We start from the raw sequence: 27,683 nt of genomic DNA on the forward strand, positions 1-27,683 counted from the left end.
CCAGCTGGTGTTCACAGCTGCTGCACGTCCCCTCCAGCTTCCTGCTTATGGCCCGGCAAGGCAACAGAGGACTGCCCAAAGCCTTGGGATCCTGCACCTGTGTGAGAGACCTGGCGGAGGCTCCTGGCTCCTGGCTTTGGATCAACTTTTCTTTTAAAGATTTATTCATGTTTATTGGAAAGACAGATACTGAGAGAAGGAGAGACAGATAGGAAGATCTTTCGTCATCTGGCTTACTCCCCAAGTGGCTGCAACGGTCAGAGCTCAGCTGATCCAAAGCGAGGAGCTTCTTACAGATCTCTCATGCAGGTGCCGGGTCTCAAGGCTTTGTCCCCACCACAAGTAGGGAGCTGCATGGGAAGTGGACCAGCCACTTGGCGCTCACATGGGATTCCGGTGCATGCAAGGCAAGGTTTTACCACTAGACTATTGCCTTGAGCCCAATAAATTTTAAAGATTTTATTTTTTTATTATTTTTTTTTATTGGAAAGGCGGATATACAGAGAGGAGAGACAGAGAGGAAGATCTTCCGTCCGATGATTCACTCCCCAAGTGAGCGCAACGGGCCGATACTATGCCGATCCAAAGCCAGGAGCCTCTTCCGGGTCTCCCACGCAGGTGCAGGGTCCCAAAGCTTTGGGCCGTCCTCGACTGCCTTCCCGGGCCACAGGCAGGGAGCTGGAAGGGAAGCGGGGCTGCTGGGATTAGAACCGGCGCCCATATGGGATCCGGGCGTGCAAGGCGAGGACCTTTAACCACTTGCGCCACCGCGCCGGGCCCAAGCCCAATAAATTTTAAACAAGCAACAAAAATAATGTCTGTCATCTAAAGAAAAAGTTATAACAATTATCATCTTCGGGCTTCATTTCCAAGTTTTGAATGCAATTTTGTATCTTATTATCATGTCTCATTTATATGCATCATCGTAGCACAACGGCTGTCCTCATCTCCTACGCCAGAAAATGAGTTGAGGAGTAACCAGCAGTAGTTAAAGGCCTGCACGGGAATCGTCATGCACTGGCCACACAGCTGCCCTCAATTTTAACAGCAGGAAAGCACAGCTTCAAGTGCAAGCAAGGCTAGTCGCTTCTGTTTTGTTCGCTGTTTTACTTCCAACCCCTTCAATCCTTTTCTGTCCCAGTTCACAGGTGCGCGGATGTTGCGAGCACGCAGGCTGCCTTAGCCCTGGCTCTCTGCCTCGGCTCCAACAAGGCATTCAATTCCCCGGAGTCTCAAGGGCGCCGCCCCGCCCCAGACGCCTTCCCGTTGTCATGGAGATCCGGACGCGCCCGCCCCCGCCGTTTCGCTCGCGGGGCACGTGATGACGCACGCGCATTCTGGGCGGCCGAGGCGCCGCGGTGGCTGCCGGGACGGGTCGTGGTCGTCCCGTCAGGAAGTGGCGGGCGGAGAGGAGTCGCGGCCGACACGGCGGCCGCTGGTCTCCGAGCGCGGGAGACGCCGACCCGGTGCGGGTGGGCGGCGGGTCGCTGAGGTGAGAGCCGCGTCGGCCGGGGGAGGAACGCGAGCCCCGGCCTGTGGCTCCCGGGACCGAGCCGCGCCTCTCCCCGCGAGGGTCTTCCCTTCGCGGGGCTGGAGGCGCCGGGCTCGCAGCCTGATGGAAACCCTCCGACACGCTGACTCTTGGGAGCTTCAAGGCCGGAGGTTGCTCGGCTTAAACTTTGGGGAGAGAAAGAGGGAAAAGAACAGTCGGGTAACAGCTGGTGCCTCTCCGTGGCCCCCCGAAGCTGGGGCCGAGCGAGGTCGGGGCGTGTGTGTGTGTGGTGTGGGGGAACCACGGCGTCTGGCCAGCTAAAGGGCTGTGATTGCTGTTTTTAAATTGCTCGCACCCGGACCGGCTGCTCAGCTGTTTGTGATCTTTAATGCTCGTAGTTTTTCTCGGGGTAGTTCACGGCATGAACTCCGTGGTCCCCATGCCCAAGGCGCCGGGCACCCTAAGGCTGGGGCAGGGAGAGGAGCGAAAGAGGGAAAGCAGGGGTTGAGGTAGCTCAAATGGGGTGCGAAGTTTTGAATTGTTTACCCCCCCCCCCACCCCCGGTTTTTCTCTGTGGAAACACCTGTCGGAACCGCGGTGTTGGGTTTGTGTCTGTGTCTGTGTTTCAATATAGAACGCTCGTGGTGTTGGCTTCTGTTGACTGCATGGTTCGGTTCGGAGATGTCGAACTCAGGACCGACGGAGAACGGGCTTGGGGAAAAAAATGGAAAAGTTAGGCGGGGCGGACACAGAGCTGTGAAACCCGAGGTGTGGCCGTCCTCTCCTCCCTACGCGCACAGGTCGCCTTTGTCTGCGGAGTTGAGCGAGCCTTCCAGGTGTGGTTGAAGGAGTCAGGATGTTGGGATCTTGTTTGGGATTTCACATGCTAGAATAGAAGGGCTGTCGTCTGTCCTCTCTCCCGTAGTCCCGGCGACCCCAGACGGCGGAGCATTTGAGTTTTGGTGAATGCGGCGTCTTTATTTACATGACGAAGGTCTCTTTAAAAGCCTAGATGAACTACCTGTTGATGTGAAAAAGGAGCTGAGTGTTTCCTGATAGAAAAGTTTGCGATTATTCTCCCCACTTGTGACTCCCACCTTCTCGCCTCCCGAGATTGCTTCTTTCCTTCCTCATCCCTCCAAGGATAGTTTTTTTTTTCCTCCCCAGAAATCTAATAGTGATACCAAAGTGGCATTTTTATATGGCTTAAAAAAAAAAACCCACATGTGGGGCCAGTGTTGTGGTATAGTGAATTAAGCCATCGTCTACGACCTCAGCTGCTCCACTTGCAATCCAGTGAAAGATGGCCTAAGCTTGGGTCCCTGCACCCACAAGGGAGAGCCAGATGCAGCTCCTGGCGTCTGCCAGCTCCATACTGGCCTTTTGGAAAGTGACCCGTCGGCTGGAACGTCTTTCTCTCTGTAACACTGCTTGTTAATTTTTCCATTTCACATTTTTGTTAAGATTTGATTTGCTTATTTTTATTGGAAAGTCAGATACACAGAGAAGATCTTCCATCCGATGATTCACTCCCCAAGTGACTGCAATTGCTGGAGCTGCGCCGATCTGAAGCCAGGAACCTGGAGCCTCTTCTGGGTCTCCCACGCAGGTGCAGGGTCCCAAGGCTTTGGGCCGTCCTCCACTGTCTTCCCAGGCTATGAGCAGGGAGCTGGATGGGAAGTGGAGCTGCCAGGATTACAACCGGCGCCTACATGGGATCCCGGGGTGCCTGCAAGGTGATGACTTTGGCCATTAGGCTGCTGCACTGGGTCCCCATTTCCCATTTTCTCATTTTCTTCTTACAATGGGCTGGATGTAGGCAGCATTGTTTACTTATCAAGTTGATTTAGAGAGGTTTTATGAATTAATTGCTTAACCCTGTGATTGATAGCAATCAAAACTAAGAAGACAGGTGCTTGAGTTTTACTACAACGATGACTCAAGTTCACTGATTGTTTCTTACCAAAGCTATGTTAAGTATTTCTAATTTTTTTTTCAGTGAGGTTTGTTTACCTTTATTTGAAACGCAGAGTTAGAAGGGGAGACAGATCTTGCATCTGCTGGCTTACTTCCTAAGTTACCACAATGGTCTGTTTGGAAGGCAGGAGCTAGGATTCTCTTTTTTTTTTTTTTTAAAGATTTATTTATTTTTATTGGAATGGCAGATATACAGAGAGGAGGAGAGACAAAGAGGAAGATCTTCCATACAGTGGTTCACTCCCCAAGTGACCGCAATGGCTGCCGGGATTAGAACCTGTGCCCATATGGAATCCCGACGTCTTCGAGGTGAGGACTTTAGCCACTGGGCCACAGCGCCGGGCCCAGGATCCCCCTCTTGATCTTCCACGTCGTGCAGGGGCCCAAGGACCTGGGCCCTCCTCTGCTGCCCTCCCAGACCATTAGCAGTGAGCTGGGTCAGAAGTGAAGCTGCTGGAACTTGAACCATCGCCCATGTGAGCTGCCTTTTGGCACTGTAGACAGAGGCCTAACAATCTATGCCATGGTGCAGGCTTCAGTATTTCTAGTTCTTAGCACTCCCGTTCACATTTGTTCATTTTTAAAAAATATTTATTTGTGGGCCCGGCGCAGTGGTTAAGTCCTCGCCTTACACGCCCGGGATCCCATATGGGCGCCGGTTCTATTCCGGCAGCCCCGCTTCCCTTCCAGCTCCCTGCCTGTGGCCCGGGAAAACAGTCGAGGACGGCCCAAGGCTTTGGGACCCTGCACCCGCGTGGGAGACCTGGAAGAGGCTCCTGGCTTCGGATCGGCATAACATCGGCCATTGCACTCACTTGGGGAGTGAATCATTGGACGGAAGATCTTCCTCTCTGTCTCATCTCTCTGTATATCTGCCTTTCCAATAAAAAGATAATAAAAATAAATCTTAAGAAAAAATATTTATTTGTAAGTGTGAGATGGAGAAAGGGAAACAGAGACCTTCCACCTGCTGGTTCCCTCCCCAGGTGACGGCAGTGGCCAGGGCTGGGCTGGGCTAGTGGCTGGAGCTTCACACTGGCCTCCCACTTGAGCAACAGGGGCCCAAACATTTTCCAGTTTTCACTATTTCATGTCACTAACAGGGAGCTGACTTGCAACTGGAGTAACCACGAGTCCGACTGGCCCTCGTGTGGTGTGCTTTACAAGCTGTGCCGCAGCGCCCGCCCCTGTCCATTGTTTTTAAAGCAAAGTGCTCAGTATTTCATCTCAAATCTAAGCTTCTGGAAGGCAAGGATTTACCTTCCAGAATCTTTCGAAGCTTGGTGCACAGTGCCGTGCAAACAGAAGACGTCTGATAAGGGCTTGTGGACCCACTGAGGACAGAGCAATCTAATGGTGTTTTTTCTGTTCATTGTTCATTTAGCGAATGTTAAGCGCTCCTGTGCTTCAAGGCTTTTGGAGCATGTCCTACAAAGGGACGTTTCACTCGTGACACATCACCCATATCATCACCCATATGGCAGTGTTCCATAAGATGTTAACACTTCCTTTTGCTTAGTGATGGCAAATGTCACAGAGCAATGCTGCTCCTGTATGTGGTGGTACTGATCTAAAGACACTTGTGTTGCCAGTTGTATAAAAATGACAGATGCAATTATGGGTAGTGTCTAATACTCAATTATGTGTGCTGTTTGTACGTTCTGTTGTTAATCATATTATTTTACTTAAAATCTGAAATTTTGCTCTCTTGGAGAACTCCCAGCCACTACTCCATTCCCCAGTGCTCTCATTCTGGGTCTCCCCACATGGGTGGCGGGACCCCAGCTCTCGGCAGTCTTGTGCTGCGTTCCCAGGGGCAGTATCAGGGAGCTGAAATGAGGAACAAAGAGCTCAGGCAGGCAGGCCCGATGCCCTTGCCTATCCCTCTTGTTCTAAAAAGTTGACTGTGGGAGCTGTGGCACAGTGTGTTTCAGCTTGTTGCCTGTGGTGCCTGCATCTCATATCAGAGCAATGGTTCAGATCCTGGCTGCTTTGCTTCCAATGCAGCTCCTTAATGCTCCTGGGAAAGCAACACAGGATGGCCCAAGTAGTTGGTCACACATTGGGTGACCCATATAGAGTCTCGGGCTGCTCACTTTGACTGACTTAGCCCTGGCTGTTGTGGCTATTTGGGGAGTGAACCAGTGGATGATAGGTAGGTCTGTCTCTGTCCTCCACGCACATGTTTAACTTTCATCTGTCTGTCTGTCCGTCCGTCCATCCATCCATCCATATAAACATTTACTGCTGTAACTTTAATTATGATTACTTCAAAATTTACTCTATGTGGTCATTTTTCCATTCAGTTATTGTGTGTAGCTGTTGTCAACATTTTTACTAAATTAGTAAATTGAATTACTAAACACCTAATTTGAAAGGCAGAGTTATGGTGAGGAGCAAACAGATCTTCTATCTGCTAGTTCACTCCTCTAGTGGCTTAGCCTGGAATTGAATCTGGTAATCTCGTGTGGATGAAAGGGGCCCAGGTATTGGGTCCATGCTCTGCTGCTTTCCCTGGTACATTAGAGCTGCATCAGAAGTGGGCTGACTGGCGTGCTGGCAGTGCAGGTGATGACTTAACCCACTGTCCCACAATGCCAGCCCCCACTAGTTATTTTTTTTGATAAGTGAATAAGTACAAGTACTAGAGAACTAGTAATTTTATTTGGGAAGTAAATTGTGACTTGGCATACGGCTTTGGGTGAATTGAATCTGTCTTAATGGTGTTTATTCTTTGCAGCATTATGGATCCAAGCCTTTTGAGAGAACGGGAACTGTTCAGAAAACGAGCTCTTACTACTCCTGTGGTAGAGAAACGCTCAGTATCTTCCGAATCGTCGTCGTCGTCATCGAAGAAGAAAAAAGCAAAGATAGAACATGGAGGATCATCAGCTTCCAAACAAAATTCTGGTTAGTAGAATTGTTTAGGACTCTTCAGGGTTCAGTTTAGGTTTTTTTTTTTTTTTTTAGAAAGATTTACTTATTTGAAAGGTAATGTGAAAAGCAGGGAGAGACAGAGATCTTCCGTCTGTTGGTTCACTCCCCATGTGGCCGTGATGTTGGGGCGGGTTAGGCCGAAGCCAGCAGTGCAGGACTAGGGGTTCCCCGTGAGGATGGTGGGGATCCAAGCACCTGGGCCCTCCTCCGCTGCCATCTCGGGGAGCTGGATCACACGCTGGAGCAGTAGGGCTCCAGCCAGTAAGTGATGCTGACATCCAGGCTGTAGCTCAGCCCACACTCATAATAATGCCAACCCTCCCCCGCCCCCTGGCTTTTATTTTTCAAGAAGGCATTAGTAATGACAAGTTCATTTTTCAGACCAGTTTTTTTGGGGGGGTGGGTTGGGGATATTGTTAAATGTTAAGGATGGGGTGAAGTTCTTTAAGTATTAATAGTCCCATATTACGGTTTAAATTTGGATTAATAGTTGTTAAGGGCTGGGCATTAACGTTATCAGAGTGCCTGGTTCAAGCCCCTGGCTCTTCTACCCCGAGTCTAGCTTCCTGCACATCCTGGAGGCAGCCTGTAATGGCTCAGTCACTTGGAGGCCTTGATGAGGGTCCCGGCCGCTGGTTCCAGCCTGGGTGAGCCCTGGCTGCCTGCAGGGATTTAGTGAAGCAGCAGATGAAAAAAGAATCTGTCTTTCTGCTTTTCAAATCAAAGGGGAATCTAAAAACTATTAAAAAAAAACCTTAATTGAGATTTAATGTATGTATTATATTGTTCACTCATTTGAAGTGTGCAGTTCACTTGTTCTTAGTGACGGTTGTGCAGCTTTTCCTACAGTTTCGTCATCACGATTCGCAGTGAGTGAGCGCGCTTCAGCCGCAGATGACCAGTCTCTTTCTATTTCTATTTGCCTTTTCTGGACATTCCCTGTAAATGGCATTATGTAATAGCTGGTCTTTTGTCTGGCTTTCTCCTGGAGCATGTTGAGTGTCATCAGTGATGTAGTTTGCATTAGTATGTCGTTGCTAGAATAGTTTATGATACGAATGTAGTACAGTTTACTTACTCATTTGTTGTCTAATGGGCAATTGGGTTATTTCCACTTTTTGGCCATTTTGCATAGTGTTGCTGTGATTTTTGTGTAATTACTTGGGAAGCTACAAAAGGGGCTGATGTAGTGTGGTAGGTAATGCTGCAGCCTGTGAAGCCAGTGTGCCATCTGAGTGCTGAGTTGGTAATAGGCTGGCTATTCGAGCTCCCGGCAGAGGGCCTGGAAAAGCAGGGAAGATGGGTCATGTTTGGACTTGCAGCCCACATGGAAGATGCCATGATGCCAAAAGACCATTATGGGCATTTGAAAGTGAACTGTTGGATAGAAGATTTCTGTCTCCCTTGCTTTGTCCTTTCCCTACTCCTTTTTCTTTTTTCTTTTTTCTTTTTTTTAAGCATTTTTATAGGAAAGGCAGATTTACAGAAAGGAGAGACAGAGAAAGATCTTCCATCCACTGCTTTACTCCCCAGGTGACTACAGTGGCTGGAACTGAGTTAATCCTAAATTAGGAATCAGAAGCTTCTTTGGAGTCTCCCACGCAGGTGCAGGACCCCAAGGTTTTGAGCCATACTCCACTGCTTTCCCAGTCCACAAGCAGAGAGCTGGATCAGAAATGGAGCTGGAACACAAACTGGCACCTGGATGGGATGGTGGCATTTGCAGGTGGAGGATTAGCTAGTTGAGCCATTGTACCTGATTTCCCTCCACTTCCTGCCTTTCATATACATATGTATTTTTTTTAAAAAACCACAGAAATGACTATCATTTTATGATCTCCACAGCAGTATTTGTTGGTTTCAGTTGTTCCCGGTTTGGAGCCTGCTTCCAGTCAATTTCATTTGTCACTTGTGTTCATGATAGCAAGTGTAAGAAATCTTTGCTGATCTTTATTTTCTTGTAAGAATTTTATAGTTTTGGGGCTCGGCGCGGTGGCGCAGTGGTTAAGGTCCTCGCCTTGCACGCCCGGGATCCCATATGGGTGCCGGTTCTGATCCCGGCGGCCTCACTTCCCATCCAGCTCCCTGCCTGTGGCCTGGAAAAGCAGTCGAGGACGGCCCAAAGCTTTGGGAACCTGCACCCACGTGGGAGACCCAGAAGAGGCTCCTGGCTTCGGACCGGCATAGTATTGGCCCGTTGCACTCACTTGGGGAGTGAATCATCGGACGGAAGATCTTCCTCTCTGTCTCTCCTCTCTGTATATCCGCCTTTCCAATAAAAAGAAAATAAATCTTTAAAAAAAATTAAAAAGAATTTTATAGTTTTAATTCATTATACTTAAATTCATTTACCTACCTTAAGATCTCCAGTGCGTCTGAGATGGGTTTTGTTTATGATTTAACCTAAGGTCTAAATTATTTTGTGTGGGTATTTAATTGTTCTGTTGCTAGTTTTTCAAAAGACTATCTCTTCCCCATTGAATCACATTGACACCCTTATCAGATACCAGTTGGTCATAAGAGAAAGAATTTCTTTCTTTTTTTTTTTTTTAAAGATTTATTTTTATTTATTTTTATTATTTTTTTCATTGGAAGTCTGTTTATATATCTGCATCTTATTTATTTTTAAAGATTTATTTTATTGGAAAGGCAGATTTCAGAGAGAAGGAGAGACAAAGATCTTCCGTCCAATAGCTTACCATGCTGGGCCCAGATTTCTGCATCTTGAGTTAATTTTCGTTCTTGTCTTTTTGGGAGTTTATCATCATCTACATTGTTGTGTAGAGTTTTTCAGTTTCCCAAAGTGTTCCCTTACAATCCTTTGGATATGTTTATTTGGAAGAATTAGAGAAGGGAGAGTGGGAGGGAGAGAGGCTGGCTGGAGCTCACCAAAGCTGGTGAATGAATCAATTTTGTATCCAGTGGTTCATGTCTTCAATGTCTGCAACAGGCTGAAGCCAAGAACCCATGATTTCTTTCACTTGGGTGCAAGGACCCAAGCACTTGGACTATCTTCTGCTTTCCCAGGCCAGTAATGGAACTGGGTAGGAAATTGAGCAGCTGGGACACCAACTGGCATCCATTTGGGGTGTCAGTGGCTTTATTCACCACTCCACAATACTGGTCCTCAAGCTTGTTTTCTCTATTTTTCTTGGTCAGCACAGCTGAAGGTTTTTCAATTTTGTTTTGAAAGCACCGGTTTTCAAACAACCAAGGGTTGATTTGTTTATCTTTTTCCTTATTCTTTACAATTTGAAAGCCAGGGTCCAGCACGATAGCCTAGCGGCTGAAGTGCTCGCCTTGCACATGCTGGAATCCCATATGAGTGCCAGTTCATATCCCGGTTGCCACACCTTCCATCTGGCTCCCTGCTTGTGGTCTGGGAAAGCAGTCTAGGATGGCCCAGAGCTTTGGTACTCTGCACCCATGTGGTGAACCTGAATGAGGCTCTGGATAGGCTCAGCTCCAGCTGTTGCAGCCGCTTGGGGAGTGAATCAGTGGACAGAAGATCTTCCTTTCTGTCTCTCCTCCTCTCTGTATATCTGATTGTACAGTAAAAATAAATGTTAAAAAAGATTTGAAAGGGCCCGGCGCGGTGGCGCAAGTGGTTAAAGGTCCTCGCCTTGCACGCCTGGGATTCCATATGGGCACCGGTTCTAATCCCGGCAGCCCCGCTTCCCTTCCAGCTCCCTGCCTGTGGCCTGGGAAAGCAGTCGAGGACGGCCCAAAGCTTTGGGAACCTGCACCCGCGTGGGAGACCCGGAAGAGGCTCCTGGCTTTGGATCGGCATAGTATTGGCCCGTTGCGCTCACTTGGGGAGTGAATCATCGGACGGAAGATCTTCCTCTCTGTCTCTCCTCTCTGTATATCCGCCTTTCCAATGAAAAAAAAAAAATCTTTAAAAAAAAAAAAGAGATTTGAAAGCCAGAGTGATGGATTGAGAGAGAGAGAGACAGACAAACTTTCTGTGTTTTCATCTGCTGTTTTACTTGCCAGATGCCCGCAACAGCCTGGCTGTACCAGACTCATGTCAGGATCCTAGAACTCCCCTCAGGTCTCCCAGATTGGTGCGAGGGCCCATGTGCTTGGGCCATGTTAGGCTCTCTTCTCAGTTTAGTTAGCAGGTAGCTGGATTAGAAGCAAAGCAGCCAGGACTTGAATCCCTGCTCTGGTATATAGCATGCTGACATCATGGATTAAGTGATGGCTTATCTCATTGTGTCAGACACTGGCCTCTAGACTGTTGTGTGTGTGTGTATATTATATTATATTATATTATATTATATTATATTATATTATATTATATTATATTATATTATATTATATTATAAGATTTATGTATTTGAAAGGCAGAATTGCAGAGACATGTTCCATTTGTCGATTCACTGCCCAGATGGTTGCAGTGGCTGGGATTGGCCAGGCCAAAGCTAGGAACCAGTGGTTTGTTCCAGGTCTCCCCCAAGGACTCAGGGAGTCCAGGTGCTTAAGCCATGCTTTGCCAAACCATTAGCAGGGACTTGTGTTGGAGTGGAGCCTGTCTGGGCCGGTGGCACTCCCGATGGTGGCTTATGTAGTTGTGCCACAGTGCTGACCCTGACAAGCTTTAAACAACGTAAATTTAACTTAATTAGTAGCGGAATTTATTTTACCTATAGCATTTTGTTAGATGTCCTTGAAGCTAGTTGAATAACTTGTTAAGGCAAAGCTGATTTATCAAAGCAGTCCTGTATCATTCATATCAGTATGTGCATTTAAGTTCATTTCTCATTTCACTGAAATTTACATCGAATGAAAGCTTGGACATAATTTTCAGAACTAGTTTTAGGTCTAGTTTCCATTATCTAAAGAACCGATTGGCTTTTTGTAGTGTTGACTGCAAGTGGGGAATTTCATGTGCATTAAGTAGCAAGAACCCGCTGAGGCCTAGCTTCTCTGTTGGGAACAGGGAGGACGGCGTAAGCTGTGTCATGGCAGCATCTTGAAGCAACAGAAGGCTGTTTTTCTGTCAGCATGTTGGTATAGGTCTATGATCCAGAAGGAGAGAGGGGCTTTATTATTCAAGAATAAGGAATCAGGGTTGGTGGCGGGGCGGGGTGGTGGTGGTGGAGTGTACAGCTGGGATGTACCGCCTGCTTTGTTGTTTAGGTGAGATAGGAGCAAGCTGGTGATACAGAGATGCCTGCAGGGCAGATCATGTTTAGAAAGGCTTTGAGTCCTCCCTTTTGTGCCTATGTCCAGGCCATGTGACTGGCGCCCCCTGCTCTGGGTTCCCTCTGTGCATGTGTGTTCATGTCTCCATGAAAAACAGAGACTTAAAATGATCAGATCCATTGGTAAGGCATAACGTGGGGAACCAGTTAGAAAAAGAATGGGAGCGCATATCTGAGTGTTGGGAGTGTTGAATGGAGATCTGGTATAAGGACAGTATGATACCCACAGGTTTGTCATTATTGACAGTTTTTAGCTCATTCTACTCGTTTTAAAGTAGTTTAAATATGGTTGTTGATGTATTAAGTGGTTTTGATTTCTCTACCAGAGGACAGAAGAGCTCTCAATATCTTTTTTTTTTTTTTATAAAATTTTATTTTGACATTCTTTACATAGTTAATTAGGGTAAGAAGGTTCAAGGGCTACAGGAAAGTGGATAATATCAGTATGTTTTGCATATTGTTACCTTCATGTTTAAAGGGGGTTATTAAGGGAGAAGGCCCACCCAATTTCCCACCCTCCCCAGGTCCTGGATGTAAGGCATGCTCTGAGGTTCTTGCTCAAGTGGTTTTGATATTGCAACAGTTATGAATTGCTGTCAATCTTGCCACTCCAAGCACTATGAGGGCTTTGAAAAATCCACTGATTGACATAGTCCATCATAGCTGAGATGGTTGGTTGACCTGTTCTGTCTTCTCTCTTTTCTTGGTTAGGGTTCTGAGTCCAGCATTTAGATTAGGAAGATCTCCAAAGAAACTTCTTGTATGTGCTAACAAGTACAGGGCCTGGCACTGTCCATCGCCCCAATCAGCTGGTGGTTGCAATGGCTGGGTTGGTTCTGTTTTCAGTCCCGACTTCGACTGAAACCAATGGGTGTTGTAGTCCAGCCTGGTTCTGCCCAGCACATACTTGGCCCTCACATAAACCAGTGGGAGCTGCCGCCTAGTTGGAGCGACCCACAATAACCCCCACCAGGCCCACCCCCTACCCTGGTTTGCCAGTAAGTGTAGCAGTAATCCAGTCTGTCCCACACCCCATTCCACCCCAGCCGCTATCTTAGTTTTATGTCCTCCTGTGGAAGTGGTAACCCAAGAGGGATGAGCCCGCTATTTCCCTCCCAGGCCTCTCCCACTCCCAGATTCCAGCTGATGCTGCATCTAAACCCAAACAACCCTCGCCCACTTTAATTTTGTTTTCACCAGTAGGAATAATCAGCCCAACCTGGCTTTTCCCTGATCTAGTCCACATGAGGCGCACAGGTGTGGTAGCTCTGCCTAGTCTGGTCTGCCCCCATCCCAGCCTATGCTCTCCTGCGGAAGTAGCTGTCCTGCAAAGGAACCCTCCCTTATTCCCCTGCTGGCTCTGCCCACTTCCTTTCTTGTTCTCAGGCTTGTTGGGTGCTGCTGTCCCTTCCGGTACAGGCAACCTCACCTCGGCATTCCATATTGTGCACTAGTCTTTGTTGCGACCGACCCTGGGTTGACCCACACTGGTGCCTGGATTTGCCAGTGGATGACGTGGACAGATTCAGCCTGGTCTTGCCCCCACGTCTGCCAGTTGTATGCCAGTGTGTAGCTTTCCATGGCCTTTTCTGGGCTGTTTCCTACCGTGTTTCTGACGCTTACCTGCCGGGTCTGTGTCCTGCCAGAGGAGTTGCCCAGGCTCCTCTATCAGAACCTCTCCCAATGCCAGGTTTCACGCATACCAGGGTGTCCATGAGCCAACCCTACTCAGTCCACCTCCTGTCATAGCAGGAACTGTGGCTTTTCCTGACTGGCTTCCACCCAATCTGGTTCTTGCTGCTGGATGTTTCAGCCCAGCCATGGTTTGTCCATACCCACATATGGCTCACACATGGCTCAGTAGGGATTGAGACCCTGCCTAATCCATACCACATCTGCCCTGGTCCTCCCGAACACCAGGGGGAGTCGGGGTCCGGCCTGGTTCGGTGCATCCAATCCCAGTCCACACTTGTGCCAAGGGAGACTACAACTGTTTCCAGATCAGAATGTAGCCCCCTTCCAGGCCACGCGCCTCTTGGTGGGAACCTTAGCCCAGCTACGGTTGTCCCCTTAGCTCCCCAACCGGGTCTGTTCCCAGCCATAGATCACTTGCCTTCCAATGGATGCTATGACACCCCTTGGCACAGCCCCTCACCTGTCCCGAACGCTGCCTTAGACACTGTGGCTTAGCGTTCCTGGCTCACACAGACTAGTAGGTACAAGAGCCTAGCTCGGCATGACCTCTGCTCCCTGCTGGTTTCTAGTTTTACTTGTGGGCTAAGGTTTGCTCAGTCATGCCTGATCTACTCTGTTCCATTACCAGTTGACACATTGGCCAGCTGTTGGAGAGCTCTCAATATCTTACGCTGGCAGTTAAAGGCTGTAATCTGAAAGTGACAGACATCACTTCCTCTTAGAGCTGATTGGTTCTAACTGATCACAAGCTCATACCTGACCCTGAGGACTCAAGCTCAGTCTTCCCTAGTGCTGCTTATGAGGAGGACTGGGCATAACTGGGCATAAACATAACTGTTAGCACTGGAGTTTAGGTCACTGCTCTTGGATTACCAAATTGGCTTCTTACCAGGGCTCCTGCTTTAGATTTCCTCCTGTTCATTCATACAGCACATAGTGCTTTTTATGATCTAATCATATCGACTCACCTTACAAGGCAAGGACTTTAGCCACTAGACTAACTTGCCAGGTCCCATAGCACACAATTTTTAAAGTTTACTTTTATTTTTTACTTCTTTGAAAAGCAGAGAGCATTATCTTTAAGCTTCTGTTCATTCCCCAAGTGCCTGCAGTAGCCAGGGCTGATCCACTGTGAAGCCAGAAGCCTAGAACTCTGTGCAGGTCACGTGGGTGGCAGGACTGGAGTACTTGGACCATCATCCGTTGCCTCCCAGGTGCATCGGGAAGCTGTATTGGAAGTGCAGGTGGTACTCAATCATATGTGTCCAAGGTGCCGGGTTACCTGGCTGCATCCCAACAGCCAACTTCATTCTGGCTCACTCTGACAAACCTGTATGGTTCATTATTGTAAAAGCATGATGACCTGTTGGTAGTTGCCTCCCCAGTGTCTGACCTGCTCTCTTGGTATTCAAAATTACTTGTTGTATGGCTAAATTACATGGCAGGATGGGAAAAAATTTGGGAAGTATGCATTATCAAGAATTCTAGTTATGAAGACTGCTTCCCATCCATGGTAAGCCAAGTTTTGAAGTGAAGTTATTTCCTTTCCTTTTCTTAAGATGTATTTATTTACTTGGAAGAGAGAGCTCTTCCAGCTGTTAGTTCACTCTCCAATAGCCACAACAGCCAGGGCTAGGTCAGACTGAAGCCAAGAACCTGAAATTCCACTAGGATCTTCATCTGAATGACAGAAGCCCCAGCACTTGGACCATCTTCTGCTTTCTGAGGGCATTAGCAGTGAGTTGGATTGGAAGTAGAGCATTAGGGCCTGGCACAGCAGCCTAACAGCTAAAGTCCTCTCACACGCTGGGATCACATGTGGGCACCAGTTCATACCCACTTCCCATCGAGCTCCCTGCTTGTGGCCTGGGAAAGCAGTTGAGGACTGCACAAAGCCTTGGTTCCCTACACCCACGTGAGAGACCCAGAAGAGGCTCCTGGCTTTGGATCAGCTCAGCTCGAGCTGTTTTAGTTGCTTGGGGAGTGACTCAGCAGATGCAAATCTTCCTCTCTGTCTCTTTTCTCTGTATATATCTGACTTTCCAATGAAAATAAATAAAATCTTAGAAAAGTAGAGTGTTGGGCCTATGTAATAGTTTGATTGGCTAATTCTGCACCTTCAAGTGCCAGCATCCCATATGGGTGCTGGTTCCTGTTCTGGCTGCGCCACGTTTCACGTTTTTTTTTTTTTTTTTCTTTCCTCTGAGTCTCCCACGTGGGTGCAGGGTCCCAAGTCTTTGGGCTGTCCTTGACTGCTTTCTCAGACCACAAGCAGGGAGCTGGATGAAAAATGGGGCCACAGGGATTAGAACCCATGGCCATACGGGATCTCAGGGCATGCAAAGTGAGGACTTTAGTGGCTAGGTTATTGTATCGGCCCGAAATTTTGTGTTAAAGTTGGTTACTCTATTTTTTTCTAATGTTGACAAAACATAAAAGAGTAAATGGTGGAAATGTGGTTTCAGACTGACAAAAGTTTTTCTATTTTAAAAAAATTTATTTTTATTATGTTTTTGACAATCTTTACATAATTAGAGTAAAAAGGTTCAAGGGTTATAGGAAAGTGGGTACGACTATTCCCATAGTGTTTCCTTCATGTTTAAAGGGGGTAATAAGGGAGAAGGTCCACCCAGTTTCCCACCCTCCCCAGGTCCCGGATGCAGGGCATGCTCCCAGGTTTTTTGCTCAAGTGTTTTTTTTTTTTTTTTAAGATTTATTTATTTATTGGAAAGTCAGATATACACAGAAGAGGAGAGACAGGAAGATCTTCTATCTGATGATTCACTCCCCAAGTGAGTGCAACGGCTGATGCTATGCCGATCCGAAGCCAGGAGCCAGGAACTTCTTCTGGGTATCGCACACGCGGGTGCAGGGTCCCAAGGCTTTGGGCTGTCCTGGACGGCTTTCCCAGGCCATAAGCAGGGAACTGGATGGGAAGTGGAGCTGCCAGGATTAGAACCAGCGCCCACATGGGATCTCGGGGTGTTCAAGGTGAGGACTTTAGCTGCAAGGCCACAGTGCCAGGCCCCTCAAGTGGTTTTGATAGTTCATCAGTTATGAATCGCTGCCAATCTTGCCACTCCAAGCACTATGAGGTCTTTGAAGAACCCACTGGTTGACATAGTCCATCATACAGTCTCCATTTGCCCCGTATTTCGCTGTCTTTTCTTGGTTAGGGTTCTGAGTCCAGCATTTCGATGGGGAGATCTCCAAAGAAACTTTGTCTGAGGTGTTCTCAGACCAGATTCTTGTGTGTACTAGCAAGTACAGGGCCCAGCCCAGTCCGTCGCCCGGATCAGCTGGTGGTTGCAATTGCTGGGTTGATTCTGTTTTCAGGCCCCTACTTCCACTGGAACCAATGGGTGTAACAGTCCAGCCTGGTTCTGCCCAGCACACACTCGGCCCTCACATAAACCAGTGGGAGCTGCCGCCTAGTTGGAGACCCACAATAACCCCCACCAGGCCCGCTCTCTACCCTGGTTTGCCAGTATGTGTAGCAGACTAGTCTAGTCTGTCCCACATCCCATTCGGCTCTTGTACATGTCAATGGGTATTAAAGCTTTGTTCTCTCTATCTAGCTCCACTATGCAGCCCACACAGATGCTGTTGGGTGTCTGTCTAGCCACCCCAGCCCCTGTCCTAGTTTTCATGCCCTCCTGTAGAAGTGGTAACCCCAGAGGGAGGAGCCCACTATTTCCTTCCCAGGCCTCTCCCACTACCTGGATTATGCACTCTCCAGGTAGTTCTGTGGTCTGACTTGACAGAATTAGCCTCCAGCGCCAGCTTCTGCCAGCTGATGCTATGACTAAGCCCAAACAACCCTCACCCACTCTAATTTTGTTTGCACCAGTAGGCATAATCAGCCCAGCCTGGCTTTTCCCTGATCTAGTCCACATGAGGCGCACAGATGTTGTAGCCCTGCCTAGTCTGGTCTGCCCCCATCCCAGCTCATGCTCTCCAGTGGGAGTAGCTGTCCAGCAAGGGAACCCCCCCATATTCCCCCTGCCGGCTCAGCCCCCTCCATTCCTGGTTCTCACGTGTACTGGTTGGGTGCTGCAGTCTCTTCCGGTACAGGCAACCTCACCTTGGCATTCTGTATTGTCCACTGGTTCTTTGTTGCAACTGAACCTGGCTTGACCCACACTGTTCTGGTGCCTGGATTTGCCAGTGGATGACGTGGGTTGATTCAGCCTGGTCTGCCCCCGACCCATGCCAAATATATGACAGTGGGTAACTTTCCATGTCCTGTTCTGGGCTGTTTCCTATCATGTTTCTTGTGCTTACCTGCAGGGTCTGTGTCCTGCCAGAGGAGCTGCCCAGGCTCCTCTATCAGAACCTCTCCCAATGCCAGATTTCTCGCATACCAGGGTGTCCATGAGCCAGCCCTACTCAGTTCACCTCCTGTCCTTGTAGGAACAGTGGCTTTTCCTGACTGGCTTTCAACGCATTCTCGTCCTTGCTGTTGGATGTTTCAGCCCAGCCATGGCTCGTCCATACCCACATATGGCTCACACATGGCTCACACATGGCTCAGTAGGGATTGAGACCCTGCCTAGTCCATCCCACATCTACCCTGGTGCTCCAGGATACCAGAGGGTGTTGGAGTCTGGCCCGACTCTGTGCATCCAGTCCCAGTCCATACTTGTGCCAAGGGAGATTGCAACCGTTTCCTAATCAGAACGCAGCCCCAATTTCAGCCCACGTGCCCCTTGGTGGGAACCTCAGCCCAGCTAGGGTTGTCCCCTTAGCTTCCCAACTGGGCCTGTTCCCAGCCATAGATCACGCGCATGCCAGTAGTTGCTCTGGCTCAGCTTGGCTCAGCACCTCACCTGTCCCGGCCTCTGCCTTAGACACTGTGGCTTAGCGTTCCTGGCTCACACAGACTAGTAGGTGCAAGAGCTTATCTCGGCATGATCTGTGCTCTGTCCTGGTCTCTAGTTTTTGTTGTGGGCTAAAGTTTCTCAGTCCTCCCCAGTATATCCCATTGCATTACCAATTGACACCTTAGCCAGTTGTTGGAGCTACTTTGCCCAGCTTGTCCGATCCCCAGGTCTGGACCACATGTTCACCAGCGGGAGCTATGACTCCCCAGGGGAGTTTCCCAAGTTCCTCCACTTAATCCACTCCCAGACCCAGTTCTCATACATGCCATTGGGTTTTAGGCCAGTGCCCGGTGTAGTCTGGCCTTCCATTTGGCCTTGTATGAGCTGGTGAATGTTGCAGCCCGGCCCACCCCACACCCTATTCAGGATGCCCATTTGGATGCTGCTACCTTGACCAATCCAGACTGTTGGGGGTTCCTTTACCTGTGATTGATGGCAGACTCCTTGGTCACACCTAGCTTAGTCCATCACCACCCCATCTTTTGAGCTAACCAGTTGGACTAGAATTTCCACAGGGTTTGGCCCACACATCCCTCACAGAATCTACCTCCAGGTATGGTTCTTGAGTTAATGTAATGGCCTGCTTAATGTGACCCTTCTCCTGATCCATCATCATGTCAGATAACAGGATATGATTCTGCTGGAGAGCCCTGAGCCATAGCTTTTGCATGGACTGGTATTTGGTGGTCAGCATTGTTCAGAGATTACAAGTTTTACAAAGGAAGAGTTACTGTCTTTAGGATTGATTCACGTCCTAGACGTGTAGTGGGTTCAAACTGGAGCTACCTAAGCAGCAATTCAAAGAACCAAAACCCCAGAGGTCCAGGCCAGGCGGCCAGCAGGCGGAGCCTGGTTCCAAATGGCGCACTGGCTGCCTGGGGACAGCTCACCACGTGCACGTGGTGGCTGTCGTCTGGGATCTAGGCATGAGACTCCCGTCCTGAGGCCCACCAGCAGCCGGAAGTTTAGACCCCCCTGCCCAATCCCATGCACCGCCCAGTGAAGGCGGCGGTCAGGTCCTGGACCTGTCCAGTCACGGAGACCTCCCCTCTCTGTGTACTCGCCCTGAAGGGAGCAGTTGCTGGAGCCCAGGCAGGCCCGGGGACAGCTCACCATGTGCATGTGGTGGCTATAGACTGACAAATATTTTTCTTTAAATTGAGTGTGATGGATTTCTGCTTCTCTTGCTTTACCACATTGTTAATTATTGCACATTCTACAATTCCTGTTTGTTTCCCACACAACCCTGTCATATACTAGCTATTCTAGCTTTTTCATATTTAGTGTCAGAATTACTGTGTAACTTTCTGAAAAAATTTCTATTCTGAATTTACATTCTTAATTTACATACTCAATTTTCAGTGATTGTTAAAATGTTGTTTATGGTGAGGGACATGTATGCACATTTTATTCACTAGTTCATGTCCCAAATGCCTGCAGTGACTGTACTGGCCTGAGAATTAAGCCAGGAGCCAGCAGCACATTGTGACTCTCCCAAGCAGGGAAACAGGAACCCAACTACTTGATCCATCATCACTGTCTCCTAGGATTCATTTTAGCAGGTACAACAATGTGCAACATGAACATCCTTACAGCTTAATTGCTGCTCTGAGTACCTGTTCTGTTAGTAGCTATCCATAAGTCTGTGTGTCACACTTAGTTCAAGGCTTTGTTATTTCTGATTTTTTGTTTTTAGTAATGCTGTCACAAACATCTTTTTACCTTGGGCCTGGCATCGTAGCCTAGTGGTGAAAGTCCTTGCCTTGCATCTGCTAGCATCCCATATGGGTGCTGGTTCGTATCCCGGCTGCTCCACTTCCTTTCCAGCTCCCTGCGTGGGGCTTTGGGAAAGACCAAAGCCTTGGGGTCCTGTGCCTACGTGGGAGACCTGGAGGAAGCTCCTGGCTCCTGGCTTTGGATCACTGTTACTGCCACTTTGGTGGAGAGTGAACCAGTGGATAAAAGATCTTTCTGTATCCCCTGTCAGTCTGATTTTCCAATTAAAAACACACACACACATATATATGTACACACACACACACATATATACATATATATATAATTTTTGTGCCTAGAGTTTTTCTTTTGAACTTACTTTTCATGATAAACTCTCAAATATGGTGTTTCTGGCTTAAGGTAGTGTAATAATTAGAGTATGCTTTGGTGTGTTACAAAACGGTATTAAGGCTATAAATTGTATTTATTCAGACATTAGAATTCAAAGCAACAAAAAAACACTGCATTTCTTAAGTGGTGATCAGTGGTTTTATCCGTTGAAATGGGGTGTGACAGTAACTTTTAGTTTCAAAATTGGCTGAACCTTTCTAGAGCTTACATTTCTTAAACAATCAGTAAATGTAAGATTTTTATGGAGACATATTTATTGTAGCTGTCTTGGATATTTAAGACTTTTATGTAAAACTTAATGGATTAAGAACAAAAAGAATACATATATGTGTATGTGTATATATAATAGATCTGTCTGTAATGTTACCTTTATATAAATTATCTTCAGTATACTAGAAAATACTGATTTTAATAAATGGGACTTTCTATGTATGTGGCATTTGGTTTTAGACAGATAGTAGGCCTGGCAACATGGCATGGTAGCTGAAGCCTTCGTATGTGGAATCTGCATAATATATGGTGCTGGCTTGAGTCCTGACTGCTCCACTACTGATCCAGTTCTTTTCTAACTTGCCAAGGAGAGCACCAAAAGATGACACAAGTTCTTGTGCCCCTGCATTCGCAGGCGACACTTGGAAGAACCTTCAGGCTCCTGGCTTTGCACCTGCCCAACTCTGCTTGTTGTAGCGATTTGGGGATGAAAGTTCTCTCTTTTCTGTCTTTGTGGCTCTGCTTTTCCAGTTGGAGAAGCAGAGAGAAAGATCTTCATCTAATGGTTTACTCCCCAAATGGCTACAAGGACTGGGACCAAATGGTTCCAGGAGACTGTTCAGGTTTCCCATGTTGGTGCAGGGTGCCAAGGCTGGCCATCCTCCGCTACCTTCCTAGGCTGTAAGCAGGGAGCTGGGTGGGGAGTTTAATAGCCAGGACACAAACCACCCATACATTATGCTGGTGCTTGAAGGTGGAAGATTATTAGTCTATTGAGCTATAGCACTAGCCCCCAAAATAAATGTCTTTATTTTTTAAAGGCACAAATAGCATTTTTGTTACAAAAAAAACCCCCTTAAGATATAAATTATTATCATTCACCTTGTGTTTACATTTTACTTTTTGCTGATCAGTATTCTAGAATTTGCTTTTCCAGTTTTGAAGTGTTGCATTAAATAGATTGGTAGATTCACATTTATGGAGTTTTACTTAATATTTAATGAAAGGAATACACACAAAAAGTGCACATTTTGCTTGGGTTTTCCTTCCAGTGGAAACCTTTTGAGTGTTGAGTGTCAGATCAGTTTTGTAGTGGCGACCAGTTCCTGAAGCGGTCAAGGCTGCGTTCAAAGGCTGGGCTCAGCTTCAGCAGGCGGTCACACTACTTCCGTTTCCCTCTTCCTAATGTTGTTCATCATGCTCCTGAGAGGGTTAGGTTCATGTTTGAAATCTTTGACAGTTTTGTTTTTTACACAGCAGCAGCAGTCGAGTACTTCATAAAGGAAAGCCAGCACCACCAAAGACACTACTGTAAAAATAAATAACAGCAGGATAACAAAGCAGGCAGTGTTCCAGTTATCATGGAAGGGGTAGATCTTCTGAACTTGAAAGCCAAGATACTGATAAACGGAGGTAGTGGTTTCATTCCAGTGGCTGGATGCCATTTTTAGAGATTCTACTTCTTGTATTGTTGTTTTAAATCTGTTAAGAAAGAGAGAATGAATCTGCCACCAACTTAGAGATTTGCCCATTCAGATCTCCGTAAGACTCCTCTGTATGGTCTATCAACATTGTGCCTGGATGGTATTTTAGTTTCTTCATATATCTATGCCAATGTTCTCTATAAACCATACTCCAATTTTTAATGTAAATTTTTTGTTGGATAATCTGTGCTTAAGATTTGTACATGGAGGAGCTGGCATGGTGGCATACCAGGCTGATCCTCCACCTGCTAGCACTTGGGCACTGGTTTATGTCCTGGCTGTTCTATTTATTCAGCTCTCTACTTATTGCCTGAGAGAGCAGCGAGGATGGCATAAGTCCTCGGACACCTGTACCCGCTTGGCTCCCGGCTCCATCCTGGCCCAGCCGAGGGATCCGGGAACTCAGGATTAATCTCCTACGAGGGTGGGAGGGTCCCAGATATTTTGAGTCATCACTGTATGCTCCCAGGATGCTTATTAGCAGAAAGTTGAAATTAAAAGTAAAGTGAGATTTGAACTCAGACACTGTGATACGGGATTGGAACATGTCAACTACTAGGTCTAAGAGCCACCTTCTCAACTGTAGCAGTTTTAAGTAAAATCCAAAGTTCACCCACAGTTTTATCTCCCTAACATAACCACTTTTCTTTTTTTTCCCCCTTTTTGTTTTGCTCTGGAAATTGGCTCTGTAAATCCAGAACTGCTACCGGATTGAAATGATCACTGTGTGCTTTAATTATGAGGAGACTTGTTTTTGTTGACTTTAAAAGCAGAGAAGTTATAAAAACTAATAATGCAAGTTTTAATTTCTAAAGTAAACATTTAAATTATTAGAAAGCTGGTTTATAGAATCTTATATTTGGCTTATTTTTGAGTTCGAAATTAACTGCTTGAAACTTTTTCAAGTTTTTTTTGCTCTAGAAACATAAATAGAAAGGAAGGGGCAGTTAGGAAGGCAGACACGCAGCCCCGTCGTTATTAGAGGTTGCTTGTCCCCATCCAAATGAGGCATTCTGATCAACCTCATGTGGCTGTACAGCGGAATCAATGAACTGTAGTGGTTTGGAAAGATATTTAGTTTATGTTGCTAAGAGGACCAAAAACAAACAAACCAGAATAATGAAAAACAATGCCTTCTTATTTGCTTGTTTCTACACACGTATCTTGGGTCACCTGGAGATTAATAACAATGATTATGGTGGACAGTGGAGACACAGGAGGGATGTGTGTGGACACGACATACACATTGTCACTATTTTGGTTTCTGTAATACTTGAGTTTACTTAGATATTTAAAACCAAAATAAATATCTAAATAAATATCTAAAAGCCTTTGGCTTTTGAAAGTATTTGTTAAATATCTAATACGTTTGAGTGTTCTGTATTACTTTTAAACCATCAAAGCTAAAACAATGGGGGTGGGTGCTGTTCGTGGAGCTGAGCTACTATGTGGAGTGCTTATGTCCCAGTCAGATGTCGGTTACTCTGCTTCTGATCGACTCTCGGCTAATCTGTCCGGGAAGCAGAGGTGATGGCTCAAGTACTTGAGTTGCTGCCGTCCTTGTGGGAGATCTTGATGGAGTCCTGGCTCCTGGCTTTGGGCTCTGGCCTGGCCCAGCACTTGCTGCTGGCCACTTGAGGTATGAGGCAAGGCTGAAAATCTCTGTCTCGACCCTTCTGTTAACTCGGCCTTCAAATACTTACAAAATTCTAACTAAGCAGTGACTATTGGATTATAGAACAAGCATTTTCTTCAGACAGTGCTTTAGTAGTTATACTTGGCAAAAGTGACTTTGAATAGCAGTGAAAGGTGTCTCCAGAAACTTTGCTGGAACACCTGAGCAGTTTAGGAAAGTGCAGGATATTCACAAATTTTTTCCTGGAAAAATGCATATTGTGGTAAAACTTTATGTGGATTCCAAAACTACTTCACAGCAAAATGAACTCCACTTTGCACAAATTGAATCGATTTTGTATGTTGGGTTTATATTGGAAATGAAAATTTTTATGTAAAAATTAGCTGTTTATTCCATGTTATCTGTTTCACAATAAATTCTAAAATGTATTTACTTATTCCACAAATTAATCTTATTTAAATCAGGTTTGTGTTGTTACCCCTTGATGTTGTATTGGCTGCTGGTGAGCAGCTCAAACATTCATGCTTTCCTTAGCTTCTTGACCTATTTGGAACAGAGTCAAATCTGTAATATCGAGTCATTTTCCTTTCAAATTTACTGTGATGTATCTTTCAAAGCAAGGTAGAAGGCTAGTCATTTTTGTTGTTGTTGTTGTTGTTAGGTTAAAGACTAAATCTGTACTAGGCATAATGTGGCATGAAAAAAGTATACCACTAGAATCTTTTTGTATTCTGAGACTTTGTTTTTAAAATTAAAGTATAAGTTGGGCCCGGCAGTGTGACCTAGCGGCTAAAGTCCTTGCCTTGAACACCCCGGGATCCCATGTGGGCGCCAGTTCTAATCCTGGCAGCTCCACTTCCCATCCAGCGCCCTGCTTGTGGCCTGGGAAAGCAGTGGAGGACAGCCGAAAGCTTTGGGACCCTGCACCCACATGGGAGACCTGGAAGAGGCTCCTCCTGGCTCCTGACTTTGGATCAGCATAGCATTGGCCGTTGCGCTCACTTAGGCAATGAATCATCGGATGGAAGATCTTCCTCTCTCCTCCTCTCTGACTTTCCAATAAATAAATATACTTCAATTTTTTTAAAGATTTAAGTTTATGTCAAAAAGATACCTTTTAGGGCCCGTTGCAGTAGCCTAGTGGCTAAAGTGTTTGCCTTGCATATGATGGGATCACATGTGGGTGTCAGTTCTAATCCCGGCAGCCCTGCTTTCTATCCAGCTGCTTGCTTGTGGCCTGGAAAAGCAGTTGAGGATGGCCCAAAACCTTGGGAGCCTGCACCTGCATGGGAGACCTGGAGGAGGCTCCGGATTTCGGATCGGCTCAGCTCTGGCCGATGTAGCTGCTTGGGGAGTGAATCAGCGAATAGATGATCTTCCTTTCTCCTCTATGTATATCTGACTTTCCAATTAAAACAAACAAAAAAAGCAAAGACAAAATAAAGGCACATTAAGGTACACTTTTCTGAATGCTTCCTTCTAAAATTTCATTATTCTGTCATTCTTTTAAATAAAAATAAGATATATATATATGTGTGTATATATTTAAAAAGTGGACCAATATTGTAGCTTTGTGGGTTAAACTACTGCTTGTGACACCAGTATCAGAGTTGCAGTCCCATCAGTTCACCACTTCTGATCCAGTTCACTAAGCAGTGCTTGGGAAAGCAGTTCATGATCCAAAAACGTCAATATGGAGACCAGATGGAGTTCCTGGCTCCTGGTTTTCATCTGGCCCAGCCTTGCCCCTTGCGGCCATCTGGGGAGTAAACCCGAGGGTGGGAGTATCTTTCTCTCTCATTGTCACTCGGTTTCTAAAATAAATATGTATTATTGTTTTTTTAAAGTAAAATTTTAGTACATTTTTAAGTATGTGTTTTAGAATTGTTCATATGTTTGTTTTTTTATATTTCCTTCTTTTCGAAAGGGCTCAGTAGACTATTTATGGGCATGGGATTTAGAACTCTTGTGGAACTTTGGATTTCCAGATCAGAATAAAATTACGTATTTGTTTTGCATACGGTAAGAACCTTGGATTGAATCCTTTGGTTCCTTTAAGTGTTTCACTGTGTGATACTGTCAGTCAATAAGCAGATGACAGCAGCTTCTCTGGGTCACGTGCTGGAGCTCTGACGTAGAACAGGCCTTGCAGTTTGGTAAGACAGCAGCGAGCCTCGGTGTGTGCTCACTCACAGTGGTTGCATTGTGAGTGAAATGTAGGCTGATGATAGTGTTGAAACAGGGTGAAGGGAAGGAATTCTTCTTGCAGCTTACCTCAATTTATTATTTGTAAGTTAACTTATTTGTCCACATGATTTCATCTGAGATGTGTGCGTATTGTATGTGTTGGGGTAGCGGGGTGGGCTACTGTACTTTGTAGGTAAGCAGGCATGGTTTCTAGGTAATTAAATCCATTGTGCTGAACCAGAGAATTCTAGTATCTTGTTACAGCCTCCATGGGCTTTGCAAAGGGTTATTTTTCTCATGCTAGCTGAATGCTAAGAAATAAAATTAGGAAGAAAAAAAACCTCAGACCTAAAAGAAACAACAAAAAAACCCAAAACCCATACCTTTAAAAATTAGACAAATTTACTGGTAAGATAAATCTGAATTCTTCAGATTGGCATATATGATAAATATACTGGAGCTCTAGCTTTCTTTTAAAATAATGGTGTTTTTATGCTTTAACAGTGTAAAACTAGAAATTCTGTCAGCAGTTGATACGAAATCTTAATAGACAATAAGGGACTGCTGTGAAACATGAAGACCTTCTAATTCTCTAGAAAGATACAGTACCTCTTCCCTTAACCAGTTCTTCTTAGGACATTTCCTTTCAAAATGTTGTTCAAATAAAGAAGATCGATTATGCATTTGTCTTGAGGACCAGATAAGAGTAAATTCACCATTTTAATGTTTTTGAGGTTTATAAAAAAGGGTTTCATTTAATAGCCTGGCTTGTTATTGTAGGATAAATTTCATTGTGAGGAATTATTTTAATTAAAACATTAGGACTTGGTTATAGTAATAATGGCAGTCCACATAATTATACCATTTATGGTCTTTTTTTTTTCCTGCAAAAATAAATCATGATTACAATACTTTTGGCATTTTTCTGCATCTGAACTGCAAATCCAATAGTTTTGACCTATTTTCTCAAATTTATTAGAATGTAGTAAACTTTCTTGTATTCCTTTTAACCAGGCAGTATAACTTACACACAGAATCAGAAAGCGTTAGTACAGTATTTTTTTAGTCTAGATTTTTCCTTAAGAAAAATCCTTTGTTAATACAGATGAAACTGATTAAATGAAATTCCTCAGAGAAAATGAATTTTGTAACAAGTAAACATCAGATGCTTTTGATTATTCTATAACTGAGCATTGATACATTCATTTCATATAAAACATAATGAATTTTTCTCTAAGGCACAGATAGCAAGGGTGCTTTTCAGATAGCACAAAGCACTCTTCATATTTTCATAATAAAATCCTTCCAGACAATAAAATGAACACAGTGCCATTTTTTGGTCTTTAGTAGTAGCAAAGGTTTCTGGTTGATTTTTATGGTAAAGTATTTTCATATTGCATTATAATGACATGTACTGTTAAATAAAAAAGGTCGTTTAAACCTACCTCTTGCGTGAGAGCCTGCTGTTGAAGCGATGGTATCGTCTGTTTGGAATGCAGTCTAGTGCACAGCCAAGATGGAGCGGAGCTTCTATTGGTTGAACCACAATGCAGCTGACAGTTTCCTTTATGCTCATTTACATTAAGTCCTGCCACCCTGAAGAGTAAATCATTCATAAACTTGAATAGAGCCGTCTGGATATTAGCTGTCAAGCCTTTTCCTTAATTTTTTTGTGCCTAATTTAAATTCTTAAATGGGAATTTCTGAGTTACTAGCAAATTGATTATTTCTTGCTATTTCACTATGCATTTCAGATCTTTGTGCGAGTCTTTCAGTGCTGGGGCTAGAAGGTAATGTCACGGGCGGTAGTAACCTAGGAAACAAATAGTCTAGCTTTACCAGCTT

The 27,683-nt window shown here is 45.7% G+C and overlaps 2 protein-coding genes across 3 annotated transcripts in view; one reads left to right on the top strand and one right to left on the bottom strand.

The window, feature by feature from the left end:
- The first annotated feature begins 1,394 nt into the window (after window positions 1-1,394).
- Window positions 1,395-27,683, top strand: part of GTF2E2 (general transcription factor IIE subunit 2) — a 69,158-nt gene continuing 42,869 nt past the window's right edge. Inside the window, exons 1-2 of one of the 2 annotated variants that reach the window (XM_040994224.1) lie at window positions 1,395-1,492; window positions 6,210-6,379. In XM_040994224.1, coding sequence (XP_040850158.1) covers window positions 6,214-6,379 — 166 coding nt within the window. In that variant the 5' untranslated portion in view covers window positions 1,395-1,492; window positions 6,210-6,213. Of the gene's footprint in view, window positions 1,493-6,043; window positions 6,380-27,683 lie in introns of those variants that run through there. The other variant, XM_040994223.1, reaches the window with a different exon arrangement.
- SMIM18 (small integral membrane protein 18) lies at window positions 21,676-27,354 on the bottom strand. The gene is made up of 2 exons (XM_040994225.1): window positions 27,284-27,354; window positions 21,676-22,013 (listed from the first exon to the last, which is right to left on the bottom strand). The coding sequence occupies exon 2, from the start codon at window positions 21,974-21,976 to the stop codon at window positions 21,689-21,691; it is 288 nt and encodes a 95-aa protein (XP_040850159.1). The 5' UTR covers window positions 21,977-22,013; window positions 27,284-27,354; the 3' UTR covers window positions 21,676-21,688.

The sequence above is a fragment of the Ochotona curzoniae genome, unplaced genomic scaffold (genome assembly GCF_017591425.1).
Source record: "Ochotona curzoniae isolate NIBS_2020 unplaced genomic scaffold, NIBS_Ocur_1.0 contig_899, whole genome shotgun sequence".
NCBI lineage: Eukaryota > Metazoa > Chordata > Mammalia > Lagomorpha > Ochotonidae > Ochotona > Ochotona curzoniae.

Coding starts and splice junctions, on each gene's coding strand:
- SMIM18 (XM_040994225.1), bottom strand. CDS start 21,976: ATGGCATCCAGCCACTGGAATGAAACCACTACCTCCGTTTATCAGTAT.